A 24,822-nucleotide genomic window follows, 5' to 3' on the forward strand; every position below is an offset into this window, starting at 1 on the left:
TACATTATTTAACAAATACATGCAAAGTCAGCAGGTGAGGCATATTTTTGCTTCATGGGATATAGTTGTTATCGGTGCACTTAGCATTGTAATATGGGTGCAAAATGCAAACACACACAGGCACCCGTGTATACACAGATGCAGATACGTGCTTGGAGAGTCGATAGTAGTTGGATGAAAGAAAATATAGATGAGTGCACCTGACTTTTCAGATAGATAAAAAAGACACTGAGGGGCAGACTTATCAAAATGTTACACACAGCGAGGTACCTTGCTGCCCTGCACTGCATGACAGGGTGAGGGCAGGAATACTCCATATTTAACATCATATGACGCATTCCTGTCCTCTCCTTGTGCTGGTGCACTATTTGTTGCCTAGTGCCAACACAGGCACCCTTGTACCACGGTGCAAGGATGCCTGCGTTTGCAGGCTGGATTGTTTTCGGGCAGTAAAGGAAACCTTCCTTCACAAAAACAATCTTTTGAGGTTTTTTTCTGTTTCTACATTACAGAAAAAGTGCAAAACAAGGAGAAATAAAGATATTTCATCTTGTTATGCCTCCCCTGGGAAGGCGTAGCACTTTGACACATTCCCATGTCTGTCATTCATAGGACCTCATTTACAAGGCCTTTGGGACATCATAGCATATTTTTTTTTTATGCAGCAATGGCGCTAGCAGTGCTTTACACTGCTCTAGATTTCCAAACTGATGCATTGGTCCTAATGCCTCAGTTTATAAACCCTTGCATCACATTATACCTACGGCAGGTTTAATGTATGCAGGGGAGGTGTTCCCACTGGAAAAGCCAAGCAGAAATGAGGCAGTGAAATTTGCAACATTTCACTACATCATTCTGTGACTTCACTGTGTCAAAATTTTACTGCTTTCTCAGAGCTGGCGTAAAATTGATGCAGGGCTTTTCTCTATGTGTGCCTCCTTGCATTGCTGGAGTAGTGTAATTTTTTTACCGTTAGTTCAACAATGCATGAGTTTAGTGCCAACAGATTCATCAGAATTTCTTACTCATCTGTGAAAACATGTGCCATGGAGCTCTATACTGTAAATACAGTGCATCCATGGTGCTGTCAGGGGATCGTAGGACAGCACATAAAATCTGACGTATTGGGGTGATGCGTTACATATTTGTAAATGAGGCCCATAGTAAGTCCCAAAATCTATGGATGGATAAGTGGGAACACCCACACTCCACCCATGGAATGCCTTCCTGGGGCAGAGAAATGCAAGGCAGTGCCTTGCACTGCCTTGCGTTGCTCCAGATTTACCAAGACATGCAGAGCCACGCAAGGTGGCCTTGTGTGGCTTGGTAAATCTCATTCTATGTTTGTCATTGCCATGCATCCCCTTGCTCACCATAGAGCTTCTTCTGTATGAGGGTGATATTTTGGAGGAGGTGTATGCCTACTATAATCGTAGTGTCATTAGGGACCTCAAAATGGTGAAATGTATAGCCTGTCGAAAAATATTGATTTAATGCCCACTTCCCATCACAGAATTGAATGAATGAATGACTTTGTGGGTCTTTACCGTGCACACTAGAACTTATAGATCCCTTGTAAGGCATCTACACAAGGGCTTCTGAAGTTGCATAATAGGGTTCTCCGCTTTGTGCCAGCTAGGTTCTGATTGCATACCTGATCTTTCTCCCTCTACCAACAGAAGTTGTGCCAGGCAAAACATGGTGGAAGACCATGAAAATCATGATGATCGCCTATGACCAATAGGGAACAGACTCTATGAATCTAATCAATGTACTACAGGTCGCAACAGACCTATACAGTGCGGCCACTTCGCAGTGGGGGCAGAGAACTCAGCACATAAAAAATATGACATGCCAATCTTTTCATGTGCAGAGTTCTCCACCAATACAGCGAAGTCTCCGCATTCGTAATCTTACTACAGGGAGTGCAGAATTATTAGGCAAATTAGTATTTTGACCACATCATCCTCTTTATGCATGTTGTCTTACTCCAAGCTGTATAGGCTCGAAAGCCTACTACCAATTAAGCATATTAGGTGATGTGCATCTCTGTAATGAGAAGGGGTGTGGTCTAATGACATCAACACCCTATATCAGGTGTGCATAATTATTAGGCAACTTCCTTTCCTTTGGCAAAATGGGTCAAAAGAAGGACTTGACAGGCTCAGAAAAGTCAAAAATAGTGAGATATCTTGCAGAGGGATGCAGCACTCTTAAAATTGCAAAGCTTCTGAAGCGTGATCATCGAACAATCAAGCGTTTCATTCAAAATAGTCAACAGGGTCGCAAGAAGCGTGTGGAAAAACCAAGGCGCAAAATAACTGCCCATGAACTGAGAAAAGTCAAGCGTGCAGCTGCCACGATGCCACTTGCCACCAGTTTGGCCATATTTCAGAGCTGCAACATCACTGGAGTGCCCAAAAGCACAAGGTGTGCAATACTCAGAGACATGGCCAAGGTAAGAAAGGCTGAAAGACGACCACCACTGAACAAGACACACAAGCTGAAACGTCAAGACTGGGCCAAGAAATATCTCAAGACTGATTTTTCTAAGGTTTTATGGACTGATGAAATGAGAGTGAGTCTTGATGGGCCAGATGGATGGGCCCGTGGCTGGATTGGTAAAGGGCAGAGAGCTCCAGTCCGACTCAGACGCCAGCAAGGTGGAGGTGGAGTACTGGTTTGGACTGGTATCATCAAAGATGAGCTTGTGGGGCCTTTTCGGGTTGAGGATGGAGTCAAGCTCAACTCCCAGTTCCTGGAACACACCTTCTTCAAGCAGTGGTACAGGAAGAAGTCTGCATCCTTCAAGAAAAACATGATTTTCATGCAGGACAATGCTCCATCACACGCGTCCAAGTACTCCACAGCGTGGCTGGCAAGAAAGGGTATAAAAGAAGGAAATCTAATGACATGGCCTCCTTGTTCACCTGATCTGAACCCCATTGAGAACCTGTGGTCCATCATCAAATGTGAGATTTACAAGGAGGGAAAACAGTACACCTCTCTGAACAGTGTCTGGGAGGCTGTGGTTGCTGCTGCACGCAATGTTGATGGTGAACAGATCAAAACACTGACAGAATCCATGGATGGCAGGCTTTTGAGTGTCCTTGCAAAGAAAGGTGGCTATATTGGTCACTGATTTGTTTTTGTTTTGTTTTTGAATGTCAGAAATGTATATTTGTGAATGTTGAGATGTTATATTGGTTTCACTGGTAATAATAAATAATTGAAATGGGTATATTTTTTTTTTTGTTAAGTTGCCTAATAATTATGCACAGTAATAGTCACCTGCACACACAGATATCCCCCTAACATAGCTAAAACTAAAAACAAACTAAAAACTACTTCCAAAAATATTCAGCTTTGATATTAATGAGTTTTTTGGGTTCATTGAGAACATGGTTGTTGTTCAATAATAAAATTAATCCTCAAAAATACAACTTGCCTAATAATTCTGCACTCCCTGTATTAGAATACAGTTTTGTTAATTGCAAAAAAAACGTAAACTTAGAAAAATGTGCAAGTTTCCCTTTGTGAACCTGGCCCATTATTTTTAGGTACCTTCAACCAGGAGAGATGATTACAGTATGTTCCCTCTTTGTCCACAAAGGGCTGGATCTAATGAGTGAGCAAGACAATCGAAAAAGCCAAGAATATCTGTCAAAACACAAGTCCCTAATGATGGTATCACCACTTGATGATGCTAGTGGATAGATTGATCTTTGTTCTTTTAATTATTTGCAGGACTGCTATCCTGGAATGCAATAGACACCCTTATATCTCATCCTGACTGGACTATTTTGCATTATAAATCAGCTGCAATGTAGAATGCGGGCATGGAGACTGGCACAGGTGGAAGTTGGATTTTCTCCTATAAACAGTTTTTCTAATCAAACCATTGTGCACATCATAATTTGAAATGTATGTCTCCTACTTGCATGTATGCCTTATTATAACTACTGAGAAATTGTTCAGGTTTTAATGTGTTCTTATTTATGCCTACAATTCAGACATGCACTTTGAACATTTATAATGAAAATGTATTCTCCAACAAGCATCACTATTGTGCATGACTATAATCTGTAAATTAATTGTTACCAAAATACATATTAAGGGTGCCCTTTTTGTTGTTGCAGGATATGGCTACAGCACCATTGCAGTGATAATTCTCACAGTGGGTTCCATGTTTGGCATCACTCTTATACTATTCAGTTCCTGTGAAGAAAACTATAAGCTGATGCTACAGATGTTTGTAGGCTTAGCTGTAGGGACGCTTTCTGGAGATGCCTTACTACACCTCATTCCTCAGGTAAAGAGCTGTAATCGATCGTTGTTACTAAAGATAACATTTGTGCACATCACTAAAATAATAAGAGTGACATAAAGCATACTGACGAATATTCCTTTTTGTACACTACTTCAACATTTGAACGCTTTTTATGACACATAAGTGGCAAAAACCTAAAATAATGCACAAATCATTAATTGTTCACAATTTTAGCTTTTGTATCAGACGGTGTGTTATTGTTTTGAAAAAAAGTGTAAAAGAATTTGTTTCTGCTTTTCATTTTTCAATTTCAGATATTATCTCTTGTGGTTTCCCCTATATCCATATGTCATTGGTTAGGAGCATGTTGTTCCTCAAAATGTAGACACAATTATCTTTTGCGGTTTTTAAAGTTTCTTAAGGCCAGATGTATCAAAAAACCGATTTGCGTTTCTTAAATAGCGAATTTTAAGAAATCGCTATTTAAGAAATGCAAAATGGTATGTATGATTTTTACGATTCGGTAATAGTGATTTCTTAAAATTCGCAAATGCTATTACCGAATCCCAAATAGAGAATCCGACCCCATTCGCACCTAGCTCAGGAATTCGCAAATAAGGAAATGGAAATCCCAGGGTGGGGGGGGCCTAAAGGCCCACTCTGCTGCACCCCAAAAATATTTTTACGGACATGTGAAGCACACACATGCCTTTAAAATACGCGAATGCTTACCACCAAACTTTTATTTGTGGTAACTTAATTTCCTAAATGCACAATTTGCATTTAGGAAATGATTGATACCTTTGATTTCGAAATAGCAAATAGCAATTCTCTATTTGCGATTTCCAATTTCCAATTTAGAGAATCGCAATTTGCGATTCTCTAAATGGGGTCACAATTTTAGGGAATCGCTATTTTAGCGATTCCTTAAAATTTCATTGCGAATGTTTTTTATACATTGTGAAAGGCATTTTTGCATTCACAAACTGCCGAATTTTGCAATTTGCACCGTTTGCGAATGCAAAAAAAGCTTGATACATCTGGCCCTTAGTGTGGTTGCGTTTCTTTGATTGCTTTACTGTGTATTTACTCATTCTCAAAAGATCTCTTAAATTCATAACACTAAGTTAACTTTATTAGCTAAAAAATTGGTTCATTAGAGTATGTAGTGTTGACCCCACGGCCTTTACTCTGCAGGATTCTACCACGTAGGTATGGACCACGCAGGTAAGTACGAGGGAGGCTCCTTTTTAGTACTTTACTCTGAGGTATTTTGTCATGCATGTGTGTTATTTTTTAAATTACATCATTATTATGTCATGGAATGGGCAAGGGTTAAGGGATTGTTAAGGGAGGGTAGAGATAAGGGAAGGTAAGTGTTTTTTAGGGGTTGGGGTAGGCAGTGATAAAGGGAGATAAGGAATATTTAGGGTCATGCGGGGGTAGAAATATTAGGAAGTAAAGTTTTTTTAGGGTTCAGGGGCAAGGGGTGATAAAGAAAACTAAGGGTATTTTACTCCTCTGGGGCAGGTGAAGGTAAATGGAGGTAAGGGGATTTTAGGGTTCATAAGGGGTAGCGGTAGGTCAGATTGCAATTCTCTATGATTCAGCTTTCTAAGAACAACCTATTTGCACATATATTGGTTCTTAAAAATCTTTACTGCTCACAAAAATACTAGTTGAAACGTGCAACCGGTATTTTCCAATCAGATATTTGTACATCTGGCCCAAGGTTTAGCAAATTCAGGAATCAGATCTTCAGAAACACAGTTGTGTTTGTAAATTGGAATGTACAAAGGAACCATTCAGATGGTCCCATTGTTTCAAAATACAGTTGTTGGTTAAGATGTATTTGAAGGAAGGACACAGATAGCTCAGACTGCATTTTATGTGAAATAGTTAAATAATTTCTTAGATATATTGGTGCATAAAAAGATAATTGATGGCATGTAATTATTTGACAATTCGGTTAGAGTTGTCCTAGCCAATAAGGTTAATGGGATGTGGGAAGGTTTTTGCATAGGTAAAAGTTTGAGGATTAAATATAGTTACATGATGATTTGTCATCCTCTGCTCCATATCAAAGATGTTAACTACTTTGCATGTTGCCAATGTAAAGTAAGTCTGATCTAAGAGTATTTCGTCTGGAAAACATATCCTTGGTACATCACTTGTCACATCATGAAAAGGATTTTAGGAGATCACTGCAAGTTTGAATCCTCCCTGGTAGCAGGGAGGACACTAGGCACAGCTTCCTGCCCTAGCAAACTGTACAGGAAGAAAGGTGTTCAGTAACTGGAATGGCTGGAACATGCTCACCAAGAAGCAAGATAGATATGAAATGAGGATACCAGGAAAAAAAATCATGATTACTTATGCCTGCGTGGTCTATGCATCTGCACCCTAGACACAAGATCATCAAATAGATGTGCATCAAGTTTCCTTAAAAGCGACATAATTGTGACTTATTTGTAAGTTCTGCAGGCTGCCATTTAAATTGGAACCTATGGCCTTAGTTCTGCAAATGCTCATAGGTGGGGAAGTTGGAAAGGGTATTTAGCTTTTTTTAGGAATCTTTGGCACATTATAGGAAATGGGGTCCCCGTAAAGACGTGAGAGGAAGAGAATGTCTGGTAAGGTTTTGGTAAGGTTTTTGGTAAAGTTTCTGGTGGTGTCTCATCCTGCGAAAACTTCATTAAAAGAAAGAATTATGGCAACAGTCAGCTTAGTAAATGCAATTTAATAAACAGCTTCACACAAGTATATGGCATTAAGTTAGACGTGCCCTTTCTCTGGATTAGCAGAATTGTAGTGCAAATTTGATGATAAATTCAAGGGTCGGCACAAAAAGTTGAATTCTTTAATAAAAAACATATACTAGCTTTTTGGTGTATTGCATGGGAAAATACATTTGAAGGTATACAAATTAGTATTTGTGATTTGCCTTCTTGACCCAATCATTTGCCAAGTAACCATTGTTAGAGGGGACAAGGTGCTATTTTGTATTGATTGTAGACAGGAAAGGGATAGGTATAGCCTTTGCTCTGCAAGCTTTAAAAACATGCAAAATAATCATTCTCTGAGAGTGGTAGGCAATGGCATACAGTTAGGGGGAAAAAAATCTTCTGTTTTTATTGTTGAGGCTTGCCATCCATTAGTTGCACATATCAGAATCTCCTGATATTGATATTGGTGTTTTACTGCAGGGATTCAGACAGTATTTCATCATCAAAAGTTAGACGATCTTTAGGTATAGCTGGTGCTTATTTTCTGTGTATGTTTGGTATACCTTTTCTATGCTCTTCTCAATTTAGTTAACTTGTTTGTAGTTTCCAGTGCTTGATTCATTACAATATGAGCACATGTAGTATGTGTTCTTTCTTTTATTTCTCATAACTTTCTTTCTTTTCTTTCTACTTGATGTCTTCCTTCTGGGGCCACTTTGATCACATGCCATACCCGTCTACTTTTGGTGAGAGGACATGCCCTACCAGAATCTGACATGTACTGTCTCCACTACTGTGGTGCAGTTTTACCTTTGTTTGCCTATTTCTATTTCCTATTCCTCTCTGTTAAAGGAATGTGCACCTGTTTGCCTCTTATTACTTTAGAGACCTTTTTAATTCATGTTCTTGTTGGCACTTCTCTTTTTTAGTGAATACTTGGTATGTCATTTTATGTCTTATTTTGATTTTACATTACTTTAGTCTCTAGTGGTTCACCATTTCAAGAGCATCAAAACTCAGATATAGAAATAGTGGCTTGTCCTTCATGATTCTCCATCTGAACCACCCCATTGGTCTGAGTGGAAAACACATTTTTTGCAAATCACTTAAATTCTTACTTTTACTATGTGACTAAAATTGGGATGTCCACTTATTATTTGATAATAGGAGCCTTAGTCTACCAAACACCTGGCCTGCACTTATTGTAATTCAACAGGTGCTCAATATTTTGCTGCCATAGCTTTGCAAGGCTCTACTGACTTATTTGATCAAACTCAATGTCTAGATCGATTCACATGCTCTTTCTGGAAGCTCTGTGCTTCTTGGATCAAGGTAAGCTCTTGGCCTTACTCAACAGCTCTCCTATGCACCTGACCCATCATTTACTTGATCCAGTTTTCACTTTCTTTTGCCAGATTGTCATATCTGCCCTTTTTCTAATTCGCTGTATTGGTCATCCTGGGATTCTGGTCTCCATTTCCATAATTAATCCCATCGTGTTTGGCCACAATCCCTGCCAATGATTTTTCAGCCACAGTTAAGCTCACAACTATCTTTAAAGAGATTGCATCACTGTTAGTATTGTTTACTTTCATTCCTTATTCTGTTTTTTTGGTTTATTTATCTCTAGACTTCATAACTCTGCCCAAACCTTGTCCTTAGAGGGCTGGGCATCCCACAATCATGGCATACCTGCCCACTTCACTCACCTACTATACTATAAGGCACCCAGTCTTTAACTCCAATGGATTCTTTTTTTAATCACATAGGCAACATGCCGATCATCCACTCGAATACAAGAGAACAGGGGGGCCTATAGAACCCTGTAGAGCCTGGGTTGTCAAGACAAAAAGAAAAAGTCTAGCGGGACAATTCTAACATAAATTCTCTATCAAATGTTTGCCATGTACAATGATGTAAAATAAATTTGTCTTTCAGATACTTTGTTGAAGGTATCCAATAGTAATTCAGTTGTTATTGTTGATGGATAGTTTGTGATAGAAGTGTCCTGTTAGAGCTTTTGTTTTTGTCTATGGTCCACTTGAAACCTTGACTACCATCAATCACTGCACATCTGGGTTGTGTCACTATGTTTTTCATATTGGCATGTCCCTGACTCATTATCTCGTGTCAATATGCACTTTGCTTGGGTCCAGTAAATATGTAATATGTCAATAGGTAAAATATGCATGCCTTCTATTGAGATATGTTGCATATCCGAATTTTCACAACTTTACAGGGCATGCTTTGTTTACTTTAAAATATCTTCTTAATTTATTTTCTATATTTCTTTTGGTGTTACTTAGTGTTCACAAATTAATAACATATGGACATCTTTGTGTCATTCCTCATCAAAGTAAAATTTTTGATATGCGCAGAGGTGTTAAAGGTTTTCAAATTAAAAAAATACAGATGGTCAGATCCATGTGTAAGAAATCTCCCCAACATATTGTTAAGTGTTAGTGAACCATTGACCAAAGGGCTCAAAGAATAGTATGATGTACTATATGGGTGTAGGCAACATGCTGTTAATAATAAGTAGGATGTTATTATGAACCATTGTCTGCGTAGTATGTGTTAATGTAGAGCCATTCAATTAAATGAGGTTTACAAACGTGATGGTGCTTATGTCCAACAGCTGAGCTTGCAGGTCTGAGAAGGTATCCACTTACATGAGCCACTGCAGTGGTGTGAGCTGAGAGTGCATGTTGCACTTTGGGTACATTAACCTTCTCAGTATAGTCAGAGCCTTTGAACGTGACCTCCAATGGAGATTCTACCAGCATCTCTACATCTTCCAGGCCCCTCCTTGTTTGAATTCCTCCTGCATAGTGTTTCAGGGTGATCTCTTTGGACATTTTTTTGCTCCACAGCATATGAATTTTCATCAAGCTACATTGATCACTACATTTAGCCAGGAATCAGCAACCACTTGCTATGATGTAGCATTAGAGCCATTTTGGTTCCCTTCTTAGCCATTTTGGTCCACCAGGTTCTCAGTACAGTAACAGGAAGGAGGCGATTGTTAAGTGAATGGATGCCTCATAGATGAAGGGTTTGTACTTCTACATCAATAACGCATTCATCAAAGAGCGCATGGAATTCTTCACTGTGCAATTAATCAGCTCTGATAACATTATCTTTCTCGGTGACTTCAACCTCCACTGGGATTCGGAAGGAAATAAACAAGTGGACCACTTTGCAACTTTTCTAGAAGACCGTAACCTCCACCAGAACTGCCAGAAACCAATACATTGGAAAGGTGCCACTTTCGACCTGATCACTTCCAAGTCACCTCTCCTTTCAATCATGGATATCATCCTAGTTGATTGGTTGGCTCACCTTTGATTCCTTTTATAATATCTTTCACAAACAAGAAAACTCTTGGTCATCCAAAGAAAGAAACAAATCGGGTTCAGAGATACCAGTAACACCAATAATAAAATCATGGACAACCTAGCCCTATCAAACCTCTCTTCGATAGGGCCTCATCTTGACATCAGTGAGGTCTCAGAAAATGTCAGCTCCTGTATGGACTCTGTGATCAATAAATTCACACACTTTATGAGCAAATACAGTAGACACAAACCCTCTTGCCACTAATACTCTAAAGTCCTCTACAAAGAAAAAAAAAACATCAGAACATTGAAGAAAGCCTGGTGGCAAGCACAGTTATTATTAAATCTAACTAGACTTTGTACTGCGAGACAAAAATACAAAGGGCTCATCTGTATAACCAAGATCTCACATCAGATACCTCCTCTATATGGCCCAGAATAGACCAAAACAAATATTTCAGGTAATTAATCATGCCAGCTGCCCTCTCTCTAACCCCCCTTTTCTAGCACCGAAGATCCTTTGCAATAACTTTTCAGAATTATTTGACAGAAAAAACAAAGACATTAACATCTTTCTTCATTCGAAAGTCAACAACATAATCAAAGAGTTACTGGCTTGGAAGACACTACAGCCATGGTTCTCTTTCTTCACAATCTCTGAGACAGGTTTATTTGTGCACTATGACTGGTGAAACCCTCTAATCACCTGTGTGACACCATCCCACTCTCCATCAGTAAATCCCTAGCCAAACCTCTTTTCCCTATTTGGACAACCCCCATTAACCGATCATTGGACCAGGGCTTGTTCCCAGACTATATAAAAAGATTCCAAATGTATCCTCTCCTAAAAAAAGCAGCTCTGGACCCCGAAGACTTCTTCAATTTCTCATCAGTATCCAAACTGCCTCTCCTAAGCAAGGTGATTGAAAGTTGCGTAGCCTCCCAACTGTTATCCCTTATCCAGGACAACATACTCCTTGACTGCCTTCAATCCAGGTCCTGTCAGGGCCACACCACTGAGAATTTATGTTCCCTCTAAGCTGCACTCCTGTGCGCCCGCACAGAAGGAGATTTATCATCACGCAGGAGGTCATTCCACAAGCTTTTTCTGGGCCATAAATCACTAAACAAGTGAAGAGATCTTTCCACACTGTGTGAAAAGTAGAATGAAACAGAAACTGGAAAGGCAGTCTGGTTTGTCAGAAATAAGAAAATAAAGCATTCCATGTGCTGCTTTTCTCACAGCTCACGCTTTGTCTTGTTCTGGCTACCAGTGCTTTTCGTATCTCTTTTGAATTGTCTGCAGACCCAAGCTTTTTCGGTTTCATCCACCACCCATTCCACCCCTCGTTCTTTTAAATACATGTTATTCCTTCACAGCATGGAACACCTTAGGACATTTCAAAGTGGACACAAGTGTGATTATTGTTGGGGAAAATTACACCAGCTTTGTTTCGCTTTCATATGTATGAGTTCTGCCAGAGGTTTTTAGCACTTTCATATGTGCATTGGTGATTCATTTGGACGTGCAAACATGTCTAAACTGCCTTTTAATAGTACCAGTTTGCACTGGTGTATGAACACAATATTCCACATTTGGTAAGGAGCGTGTGTTTGGGAAACAGGTTCTGAAAGGTGGCATTAAAGCACTGGAAAGAATAAAATGCACTCCTTGTATATCATGTAAAGTTATAATTACCGTAATATCACATTTACATGTGCTTTGACAGTGCCACTTCCTTCTTCACCTGTATGAACTTTTCTGATATCTGCATGGTGACAGTAACATACAGAGAGTAACAGGTATGAGGGTGATTGAGTGACGTGGTGAATGTGAGTATGAATAAGTGCACGAGACAGAGAAAAATGAAGTGAAAGTGATTAAGCAAGATAGTGGACACATGGAAAGTTAGTGAGCTACAAATAAATACTGAAGGAGTTAAGAGAATGTCTGAGCATGTGTCAAGGTGACTGAGAAAGTGGGTGTTAAGGAGACCGTGTTATCTTGTAACAAATTATTGAGTGGAAGAGATCGAGTGGGTGACAGAATGAGAGCAAGTATTGACTATTCATGAAAGATTAAGTCTGAGGAGGGACATATATTTTTGGACCATAGTGGGATGAAAAGAGAGAAGAGAGAATGAGAAAGAGGACAAGAATTGTATGGCACAGTAAGTAATAGATATTCTTTTGGCCAGTAACCAATAAGTCAAACATACAAGCTACACCTACAATTTATAGCACATTTTTCATATGTTCAGCCTGTAGCTGAAGTAAATTAAGGCCATTCATTTTGTGGTACATAAACTGTTTGACAGGCCGTCTGTGGGACATGAAAGAAAGGGCAAGCAAAATAACTATGTGCAGCTCCATCGAAACAACTGATAAGCACAGTAGACACAGAGACACAGAAATTCCCACTGTATTAGCGCTTGTCATATTTTCCTGCTACATGTTTCCTGATGGATTTTTCTCTATTGTTATTGTCATGACTATTTTATCTCCTTTCACAAAATGTATAATGGGTGATATTTCTTCTGCATGATGCTGCAATCTTGATTTTTTCAGATAGCCGTAAATTCTAATTCACCATTCACATGTTCTACAGAGCTTCTGATAAATATGTGGCTCATTATAAGTAAATATTTATCTGCTGCAGAGGAATGTGCTTTTGGGAATATTGAAGTTTGAAAGATTTTATGAGCTCCCATTGATAAGAGGCTTGAATGTAGTTTTCGATAGTTAGAAAATATGCTTTAAAGTGTATAATGGTGTACCATTTTATGTATAATGGGGGCCTTGCCTGCCCCTCGCAATCATCACATAGAGTAGTGTATTGCATTCTCACATAATGTCTCACCTGAAAGTGCTGTGGCACACACAGCAAAACAAAAGTGTGCCCATAAACAGTCTATTATCGCACACAGGTGAAAATAATTAGAGGGAACATTGCTGAGAATGCAATTCTACAGACTGTGGATGGTGCCCTTTGCATCTCCATGGTGTTCAACACAGTCAGCTACCAGGTGCTTCTAGACACTCCAAAGCATTGAATGGGTATAGATGATGTTGTTTTTCGGTGGTTCACCTCTTACCTAACTAACCACTGACAAATTGTACAAATCTAGAATGCCTTCTAAGATCCAGGCAGCCTGCAACAATGGGTCCCACAAGATTCTACTCTATCCCAATCCTTTTCAGCCTCTACCTTGAACCCCTAGGCACTATCCTCAGGAACTTTAGAGTCCTCCAGAATCCTCTTCCACCTTTAAACTGATGACACCCAAATATACTTGAAGGTCTCGGGCCCTGAAAACTCCATCCATTTATCCAACTGCCTCAATAGATTTCTAACTCTGGCTGCTAACAACCTTCTCAAACTAAACCCAGAGGAAACAGAATTCCTCCTCATCTCTCCAGAAAAAGCTAACTCACTGATACAAGACTGGATGGATTGGTAACTTTGCATTATGCTTGTAATGCACAGTTCCAGCTAAATTCTGCCAACTACACGCAACTCACCAACAGTAAATTAATGAGCACAAGTGAGAATTGCCATCCCTTAGCACAATTTTCAGATGCAAGGAGGGCATCCAGTGAATTTTTCCCAATGCAACCCGTTTGCGGTGAGAAAGCTGCCTCTTAGGTAGAAAATCGAATTGAGCGGCAGCAAAACCAACTCAAGAAGCAGCACCTCCTGGCATGATGCATGGAGCAGAATGAGCTCCCTGCACTAACAATGAGCAAGAACTGTGCAACATGCAGATTTCCAAGAAACTCTGCAAAATCTCACAGAGTTTTTATATAACTCCGCAGAAATCCATGGAGTGAAACTTTGCAAGTTCCTCCACACCGCGTATGAACCTCCAGAACAATATCACTTCCATGGCTAAGAGTACCCATTTGAGAATGGAGAACTTCATCCCTGCACAGGACCTTAAATCTGTTGTCTGGGACCTTGTGCTCTCCGGACTCGACTATAGAATTGTTCTACATACAGTAGCCCTCTTAATGAGAGGGCACAAGAAATTCAACCACATCTCCCACATTTCACACTCTTAATTGGCTCCCCATAGAAGCGAAAGCTCACTTTAAAACTACCAGTATCACTCATAAAGCGATGCACTCCTTGTACCTTGCACTCCTCGTACCTTGCAGAGAAACTGAAAATCTCAGGAGTTAGCCGTGACTCATGAAATGCTAAACTGCTTCTCCTCAAATCTCCCGCTTCCAAGCATAACTGATACATGAGACAATCCTTCACCGGAAGCACCGCAACCACCACAAGAATATGGAACTCTTTGCTGCCAAGCCTCCACCTGACCACATTTCATGTCTCCTTCAAAAAAAGACCTCAAAGCCCTTGTCTTGAAATTATACCTGGCCTACCTTGTTCCCAACCTATCATGATCCTGTCAAGTGCAGATCGGTCTCGACCAGCAAGAAAAATGGTCTTCTGTTTCATGGTACTACACCACCTTCTTGTCACTGATATGTGTTACAATAAATACATGTGAAGCGGTTGACCTCCCAAGCAGGGCATCTAGTTGTTCTCACCTACTTCAATGTTAAATTTATATCCTCTATTTGTTAGTCATGCATTCTGTTTTCTGCAAAGCACTCATTTTGTATCACCTGCTTATAACTACTATGTTTGATATTCAAAATGTGTGAATCACTGTACCTCACGGGTAGACTAACCTAGGGTTTCTCTCCATCTGTAATGCTGCATCTGTATAGTCTGTGTGTTATTGATACATTCAGCTTTACTGTAAAACACTCTGATGCCTAAAGGACATGTCCACGCTATATATTATCACAAAAATAAATACAGAAAAATTAATACATAGATGATATCAAGACATGTATGTTACATTAAATTATGAGTGACCAGGTATGGTCACAGCCAGCTTCAAGGTGTTATAAGGAAGATGTTGATTAAAATATGTGGGAAACCATCAGCTACCCTATGTAGCACTTGGTGCCCTGTGGATGGTTTGAAGTGAAACAATGTATCCAATTTGTAATTGCAGCCATCAGAAGTGTCTTTGAATGCATGATATGTACAGAATGAAAATGAATGTGTGGAAACTCATGAAAGCTAGAAGTGACGCAAAACAGACACAGTTCATTATCTGCTGTACATTGTATCTAGAACACGAGGAAGTGATTACTGACAGACAAACATAGCTCTGTAAATTGACATAACAGGAGATTTATACAATAGAGCACTGCTGTTGAATCACTTCCTTATTGTAACTATAAGATAATAATATTATGAAGGAATGCTGACAAACCCTGTGCCATATAATCAGATTGTCAAGTTAGTAAATGATGCTATGCATTGGGCAGGCAAAATCCACATACATGCAGTCACAGTAAGAGATAATTTGTGTTCAGACATGCCAGTTTGTATCTTAATCTCTCACAGCCTTATTTATGAGGTTTTGGCCGAGGGCAATGCTGTAAGTATTTTTGCTGCAGTGCCCTGCATTAAAAAAAAATGGCAGGAATACGCCATATCTATGAGATATGGTGCATTTCTGTCCTTTCCCCTTGTGTTAAAGCACAATTGGCTGCCATGCGCCAGTGCAAGCACCCTTGGACTAGGGATATTTCTTCTAGTAGCCCCTCCCTTATTCCTCCCATGGGGAGGCATAGGCATTTGGTGCATTTTCAGATTTACAAAATCTTGTAAGTCTGGGAATGCGTAACTATCCATGGGTGCTGCGTGGGAACACCCAGAGCAACACCTATGGCATGCCTCTTTGATGCAAAGTAAGGTAACACAGTGACTTGCGCTGCATTGCCTTACTCCATATCTACAAGGCCATGGAAAGCCATGTAAGGTGGCTTTATGTGGCCTTGTAGATATGGACCTGCAGCCTGCACTGCTGGTGCATCAAAAAAGTGGTACTGCGGCGGCGCAAGGTGCTTGTAAATAAGCCCCTTAGTGTGGCTGTTTCGTTTTTTAGTTAGTACTTAGTTTGTCATTTTATGTCTCAATCAGATTTCAATTTTTTTTAGTCTGTACTGATTTACCATCGCAAAAGCATCAAAACTGAGGGCCATATTTATACTTTTTTACGCAAAACTGCGCTAACGCAGTTTTGCGTAAAACAAATTAGCGCCGGCTAACGCCATTCTGAAGCGCCATGCGGGCGCCGTATTTATTCAATGACGTTAGCCGGCGTTAGCCGCCGGCGCTGCCTGTGTGCGTGAAAAAAAACGACGTACACCAGGCAGCGCCGGCATAGGGGGATATGGAGCTTGGGCGCCAAAAAATGGGGCAAGTCAGGCTGAGGCAAATTTTGCGCCTCAACCCGATTTGCGCCATTTGTTTCGACTCCCAACCCCCATAGAAATGACTCCTGTCTTAGCAAAGACAGGAGTCATGCCCCCTTGCCCAATGGCCATGCCCAGGACACTTCTGTCCCCTGGGCATGGTCATTAGGCATAGTGGCATGTAGGGGGGCACAAATCAGGCCCCCCTATGCCACAAAAAAATAAATAAAAAAACACTTACCTGAACTTACCTTAATGTCCCTGGGATGGGTCCCTCCATCCTTAGGCGTCCTCCTGGGGTGGGCAAGGGTGACAGGGGGTGTCCCTGGGGGCATGGGAGGGCACCTCTGGGCTCCTTCCGAGCCCACAGGTCCCTTAACGCCTGCCCTGACCAGGCACTAAAAAACGGCGCAAAAGCGGCCGTACGTCATTTTTTTTGACTCGCCCACTCCCGGCGTGAATTTTGCCCGGGAGTGTAAATACGGCGCACATGCCTCGGAGTCAATTTTTTAAGACGGGAACGCCTACCTTGCATATCATTAACGCAAAGTAGGTGTCCACGCTAAAAAATGACGCAGACTCCATGGACTTTGGCGCTAGACGCGTCTAACGCCAAAGTATAAATATGGAGTTAGTTTTGCGTCGGAATTGCGTCAAAAAAAACTACGCAATTCTGGCGCAAACAGAGTATAAATATGCCCCTCAGTTTTTGTACTTTTTACCACACCTGAAAGTGTGTATGTTGAGTTAGGATTCTCCTGCTAGGATTGATGTCTGTCTCTCCACTGGTGTATCATTTCATGCTAACAAATACATCTCTGAGTGTAATTTCTGGCCAATGGCTCACTGTCATTTCTACACTCTTCCACAAAAATGCAGATGATGTTGTCAGACCTCAATTATTGGGAAGTCAACCAGACCATCCCTCAGTTCCATTCCCTTCTGCTACAGCTGGGGTTCTGGTTGTTGGGAGGGCCCAGGTTTGGGGGTGCTATTTATGGCCTGACACAATGTGATATTGTGCAGCAAATAAGACCCTAATGCAATCTTATGTACCAGAATGGGAGGAACTTTCTGCAGTACTGAAAAACTCTGCGAGATTCGGCAGAATTCTTCCAGGCAGGCAGAAAATATGCAGCGCACGCTGCCTGTGCTGCAATTTAGCACTATTAGTGTGAGCAGCGCTGAAATCCAGTACAAACTGCACCATGCATTGCGCAAGAGCCTGTGACCGTTTGAGTAGATTTTGCTGCTGCTCAAGTAGACAATCTAGATTCTACTCTTTCTGCAGCAAATCTACTCGAACAGCAGCCCTCTGATAGCGACCGTTCGTGAACACTGGTGACAGCTCAAGTTAGATAATCATGCTAGGTGACACCAATTCTCACATGTGCCCACCAGATTGCATATTCTGGATCCTCATGGGAGAAAAGTTCTGGCACTCAGCGATTGGTGGTATTGTGGCCAGAACTCTGTGTTAAAGAATAACACAGAGTGGCTAGATTACTGCCAATGGAATATTTTGCCCACCCCTACTTATGTAATTCCAGGGAGTAGACAAACTAAACACCAATATGATACAAGCACACAAGGTTAGAGATGTAGACTAAACATGCATACACCTTTTATTAATCTAAAAGCCACTTATAGGAAATTCAGCTTTTTTGTTCCTCTGTAGTTTTTCTTTTTTACAGTCCTGAATAGCTACTCTTTTAGACCTCCGTCTGGTGGATGTATTTCGGTTTCAGTTATTTTCCTCGTCATCCTGCTCTGACTTTGCAGATGTGATGGTCTCTAGCCTGGACACCTTTTTGCATGATATCACTGTGACAGGATAGCTTTCGCCTGTTGTTCTTTGGATTGATTTCATACACATACTGTGCTCCGAAATGGATGCTGGTTTGTTGCTGATGGCTACTGTTTGCATTCTCATTTGGATGCCATGCTTTTGATACAAGAATGTCACAAGGTTTTTCTGGGATATATTAAAAAGTGGCGCAGTGCGGTGCTGCACGAAAAATAGCAGTGCCACTCCACTTTTTAAATGCTAGGGTGTGCCGTATTTAGAGGAATACAACGCACTCCTGCGTTTCCCCCTGCAATGCCACTAAATTAAGCTGCCTAGCACCAACACAGGAATCCTTGCACCTTAGCACAAGGGTGTCTTCGTTGAGGGGATAGATTGTTTATGTAAAGGAAGGTGTCCCTTCCTTCACATAAACAATCTACAATGGCGATTTGGCACTTGCAAAATCCAGCACACATAAAAGTACCAAAGAGTCACTTGGAATTATTGTTTATGTGCAGGTAGTGACACCTTCCTGCACATAAGCAATTGTCCCAGGCATTTTGCTTCTTTTATGTGTGCTTCAGAATGCAGCACACATAAAAAAAGCAAACAATGAGGAGGAATAAAAGCATTCTTCCTTGTTTTGCCATGCTAATGCCACCCCTGGGGTGGCGTTAGTTTTTGGTGCTGCCTCAGGTTTACGAGAACTCATAAATCTGAGGCAGCATCAAAAGTAATAGGTGTTGCGGTGGAACGCCCACAGCAAAACCCATTGACACGCCCCTCTGCTCTGACACAGAAAACTGCGTCGAATTGGCCCATATTTACAAGGAGGCATAACACCACAAAAAAGTGTTGTTACAACTCCCTTTAAATATAAAGCAGTGCTTTGCGCCACCGGAGCGTTTTGAAAAATGACAGTCCGGTAGCGCTAGGGGCACTTAAATATGCCCCTTTGTTCTTCACAAATGTCTTTCTTTCTAGCTTAACTCGTTTTGCTACAGTCAAGGATGGCTTTGCTATTTGAGCTATTAACTACAATAAGTGAGGAGCTTTATGATTGGCTGCCTCTTAGAACTATGTAGTAACATCACAATGTATTGTTTTCATTTCATCTCTGTATTGCTGCTCCTGGATTTAATAATAAAGTGATGTGCATGTTATACTTGATTAATTGTCTTTATTAAATCTGAGATTTATTTGCAATAATGCTATCAAAATTATCATTCTGTGAATATCCTCATAAACTTGTATACTGACATTTGTTTTCAAATAAGTGTCAATTAGAAATCTCCTGACTGCCCACACATCCATTGATAACTTAGCTAGTTGTCAGACAGAATACTGAGGAAACAAAATCTTGTGTGGACAGAATATTGTATCAAAAATATAGAGGACCAAAGTATCAAGAAGGTGAGTGCAATGAGGTAAGTATAGATTTATTGTTCATAACCTCACATCTATATGTCTTGAAGATATATATTTATCGTCAAGGTACATATATGCAGAGACAAGTATAGTTAAAACTTGCTTACCCAGAGAAATGTACCTTCACAATATTTTTGTCCTCAATATTGTTGGCACAATATTTTGTCCACATGATATTTTTTCTCCTATATTTTGTGCAAACACCAAATAAATCTTGAGAAAACATAATGAGAGTCTTCATGTTCAGAAAGTAATATTTATCCATTGAAAGACTTGGAACTTAAAAAGTGCATTTGGTGGGCTTTCATACAAAATATCATGCTAACTATTTTAAGCTAGCAGGTGTTTTATAATCTGTAGTAACTCACTTTTCTTGTTTAGATCCTTGGCTTACATGTACACAACACCTCTGAAGGAAGCCATTTAGATGAACAGAAGGACTATGTCTGGAAGCTGTTGGGAATGATAGGAGGAATACATGTATTTTTTCTCCTAGAAAAAATATTCTTTCTTCTAGCTTCAACGGGGCAGGTAAATGACCATTCAACTAATGCACTTATGTTTTTATTTACTTATTTATATATAGTGTTATATAACTAATGTAATGACATACAGAATGAAACAACAGATGTGAACGTGCATGTTTAAAGCACAGTGAATGAAACAGGTTTTACATTCAGCAATAAGAGCACACCTCAGGTATTGAGAGAAATTAAAGAGGCTGAGATACATTAAGATGTAAGTAGGACTGGATTAAATTATTAATACACATCTGTGTATGTGCAACATCCATAATTGTCACTCTTGTGTTGCAAATTTATGATAATGCTGCCCAGAAATTTGCTACTGATGAAAAGGCTGAGACTAAGGTAACCACTTCCTAGGCGTGTCCTAAATTTGGTTATCTCTAGAATATTTACTATCAATGATATCACATGAAATAAATATGATATTACACAACTAGAGGTGGGCTGAAAAGAATAGCCTGTAAAAAAAAAGCAATCAATTGAATCAACTTAATCATATTCAAAGCATATGCCGTATGATTACATTGAATGATAGGTAAAGTAGACAATTAAACACTCAATGAGTAAAATGTTTGGAAAGATATAACTGCTAGGCAGAAAGGAGAATTGCCTAACATACTTAATATGTTCAAAAAGCTTTGAAAGAGGAAACTCCCCTTAGACTGGATACCACATATTTGCAGAAATCTTCAAAAGTCAGAGTGAATAACATTCCACACGGTGCAGAAAAGGTAATACGATAGTTTACGATTTATATACATACCATCCATCCCATATGCACTTTAATGAGGCATATGCAGGGGTGCTGAAACAAGGTAATTCAGATGTGTTTGAGTCATTATCTTAACAGTACTATTATCATGTGTTCCTGTACCACAAACACGTCAGTCAGTAGTAGTACTGTAATACTTTAATACAGATATAAATACTGTAAAGGACAGCTCTATCTCTCTGATATGGGAAGTGCAATTGCACCAAAGTTCTGCATGAGCAACACCAAATTCTGTGCAGAGATTTATGTTGGAATAGCTCCTGTGGTAACATATATAACTTGAATACATACCTAGTGTTGCTCACACAGTGTGTAATTAATAAAATATACATTGAAAAATACTTTTGTACAAACACATATTAGTACCTCATAGAAGGACATGCTTAAACGTGTTGCGCTATAAAGGTGATTCAGTAAGGAAAATAAATATCTTATATATTGACAAGTAGATTGAAAGTTTAAATAATACATAAAGTGCCACTTGAACTGCAGCAGGGGATGATTATTTCTGACATAAAATTAGCTGTGTAAATTATTGTGATTCTTACTTCTTATTGCATTAGGTTATGGCCTGATTTAGAGTTTGATGGATGAAGGTTAAATCAGTAAGGGCGGTGGAGAAATGTGTGTGCCCCATTCTGTCTTTACTAACTGTACCAAATTTAGCATTCACCGCCAGCTCCATGGCAAACTCTTTGGTTTTGTATGAACCACCCTCTCTGCGATTCATACAAAGTCATTAGGTTTGATGGACGTCCAGCACTGGGGTTGGACAATTACACCAAACATTTTAAAGTTTTTACTTTTCCAGAAACAAACTCCCTAAGCATGGTTTTGTCTTTTGGAAAAGCAAAAACTCATGGCCCCAACACAATGGGAGTTTTCTTCCAAAGTATGTGGGTTAGGTTTGATTTTTACCATCTCTCACCACTTGATATTCCTGATGGTGGTGATCGAAAAAGACAGCCACCCAACCACCCACTCTAAAGATGTCAGATGGTTATCTGGCTTACCACTGAATACCTGCACTCATTTGGTCCATTGGACCAAGGTTTACACCTACATAGCAAATACTCTTTCAATGTCAATGTGGTGGTCTGCCTGACTGAATCAGGCAGGAGGACAGAGATTAGGGTAGACAGCTGTTGAGATGGATTATCCTGTCCACCAAACTTTAATTCATGACTTTACTTTACAAAGCAATTCCTTCTACTGCATGTGTATACGAGAGTGGTTTTCCTTTAAGTCTTTTGTAATCAAATATTGGCAAAGTTAATAGGTTTGCCTGTCAGGTGCATAGCCTGCAAACACAGGCATGCACAGATGCTGTGGTGGTGGTGAGAATGGTAGTCATGGTGGTGCTTGTAGTGGTTATAGTACTGGTGGTGGTGATAGTGATTGAGGGAGTAATGGTTGCAATGATATGAATGGTGTTGGTTGTAATGGTGTTGTAATATTGCCAGTGGTAATGCTGATCTATTGTTGGTGATAGTTGTAATGATTGCTGTTATGTTGATGGTACTGCTGCTGATAATAAAGGTGGCAGTAATAGTAGTAGCAGTGGTGTTATTAGTGGTAATTGTTGTAATGGTCATGGTGTTAACAGTAGTTCTTTTGTTAATAGTGACAGTGATTATGGTAGTTATGGTGGTAGTAAAGGTGATGCTAACAATTATGGTGGTTCCCTTACTCCATATCTCCAAGGCCATGAAAATCCACACAAAGTGGCTTTGCGTGGCCTTGAAGATATGGGCCTGCAGCCCGTGCCGTCGGTGCGTCAAAAAAAGTGATGCAGCGCAAGCCGCTTGTAAATATGGCACTTTGTGTTTATTTTAGGCTCGTGCACAAATACCTAAAGTATTATTTATCATCTGCAAAATCACCTCATATTGTAGTAAACCTGAAACTAGCTATGAACGTTTTCACAAGTGACAGCCTAGTTTAGAAGGAGAGGTACAGAGACATGTTTGCAAAAATGCAAGTGGGAGCACCGTGTTCAAGTAGGAGAACAGCCTGGGAGTGGGAAGAGAGTTTGACTTTTTTCTGCCACCACACCCTTCAACAACAGTTTAGGTAAAACCATCATAATGAAATACACTTACATTTTACATTTTTGTATTGAAATCAACAATGGATTCCTGAAGCCTATGGCATTTTAAAAAGTAGTCGGATGTCTCTTCTCGAATCACCAAAAGATATTTTGAACTAAAACAGCCCCCTCTTCTGAGTGTAAAATTTGCTTTGCACTCCCTTTCGTCAAGGGGTCATTACTGGGTGGTTGCTTGGGTGGATCAGCACAAACACCCTTAGCCTGATCTACTAAAATAGCTGGGTAGGGTTTTGCTTAAAAAAATGCTTCTTTGAAGCAGTCATTAACAATGACAAATGTGTTATTTTCCAAAAAAATATACTTTGCATGAGCGCTGAACTGTACAGCACCTGCCCAGTGCATGGGATGCTTGTGAATTTGTCTCAGCATAGGAATTTGTACTGGAAGGTTATGTTTCCAGTTTCAGATTCTCTGTTAGCCAGTACCACAGTGCAAGGCTGTGTATTGTGCAAAGCAGTCTTGTTAGAGGGCCAGCGCAGGGGATGACAGCTACAGCAGGCCAATCTTAGTAGATATGGCTCTATGCTGTTTTAATTCTTTGTACAACACAGCACAGCATACTTGCTTACTGTGCTGCATTCCCTGAAATGGAGCATCAGGTTTTCTTTTGTGCATCTGTTGAGCGATCACCAAATCTCCTTGTGAGAAAACAGGGCTGATTGCAGAGGCCCCCTAACCTTTTGCCCCCATTTTCCACTTTTGGCTGGTGTTTTCCTGACTCTGAGGGTGCCCTGGGTACTGCTAACCAGTCCCAGGGCCTGTGCTCTGTGTAAAAGCAGTATGCAAATTAGGCTAATTATAATTGGCTAAGTCAACCTACCTATAAGTCCCTAGGATATGGTAGGGCACGTAGGTTTAGGGACCACAGCATAGGTCTGAGGTGCCCAGTGTCATTTTAAAGGCAGGCCTACCTTGCTGGCTGCTTTTAAATTAAAGTTATGTGCAAATTGGACTTTGGAATTAAAAGTAGTTCCAAAGTCTTAAACTACCTTATTTTTACATATAAGTCACCCCTAAGGTGTGCCCTATGTGCCCCTAGGCCTGGGTGCCATGTAACTATAAGCAGGGACCTTATAAAAATAGTTTATAAGCCCTAGTGAGGTGAAAACAGCAACATTTATTTTACCCTCATTGTAGTGAATGGCCTTCAATGGCTAGAATGGGGAGACTTTATTTTAATTTTAAAAGTCCCCTTAAATGACAGATACCAAGAGTTTGGTATCAAATTAATTGTTATAATAAATCCCACAACTTCCAGTTGTGGGATTTAATATAACTTGTTCATGGAAAGAGTTTTCAACTTTACCTGAAAAGTTGCCAATTTCAGCCCTGCATTGTTTTTGCTGCTGTGCTCTGATTGGCCAGCCTCTGACAGCCTGGCCAGGCTGGCTGCCTTGATGAGGTGTGACGTGGCCTGGCTTCACACAAAGAGATGTGCCTGTGGAAAGGAATTTCTCCTCAGCAGATGGTGAGGCAGGAAGGGGGAGGTCTGCCAAACTGGTCTTCAAAGGGAGAGAAGAACATTTGGAGCAACCCAGCAACACCCCTACACCCTGAAACCCCAGACAACTAGGTGC

The 24,822-nt window shown here is 40.3% G+C and overlaps 1 protein-coding gene across 1 annotated transcript in view; it reads left to right on the plus strand.

The window, feature by feature from the left end:
* SLC39A12 (solute carrier family 39 member 12) overlaps positions 1-24,822 on the plus strand; it is a 340,836-nt gene that overhangs the window by 181,750 nt on the left and 134,264 nt on the right. Inside the window, exons 7-8 of the mRNA XM_069211762.1 lie at positions 4,140-4,312; positions 20,218-20,367. Of these exons, the coding sequence (XP_069067863.1) occupies positions 4,140-4,312; positions 20,218-20,367 (323 nt within the window). The remainder of the gene's footprint in view (positions 1-4,139; positions 4,313-20,217; positions 20,368-24,822) is intronic.

Source organism: Pleurodeles waltl, chromosome 10 (genome assembly GCF_031143425.1).
Source record: "Pleurodeles waltl isolate 20211129_DDA chromosome 10, aPleWal1.hap1.20221129, whole genome shotgun sequence".
NCBI lineage: Eukaryota > Metazoa > Chordata > Amphibia > Caudata > Salamandridae > Pleurodeles > Pleurodeles waltl.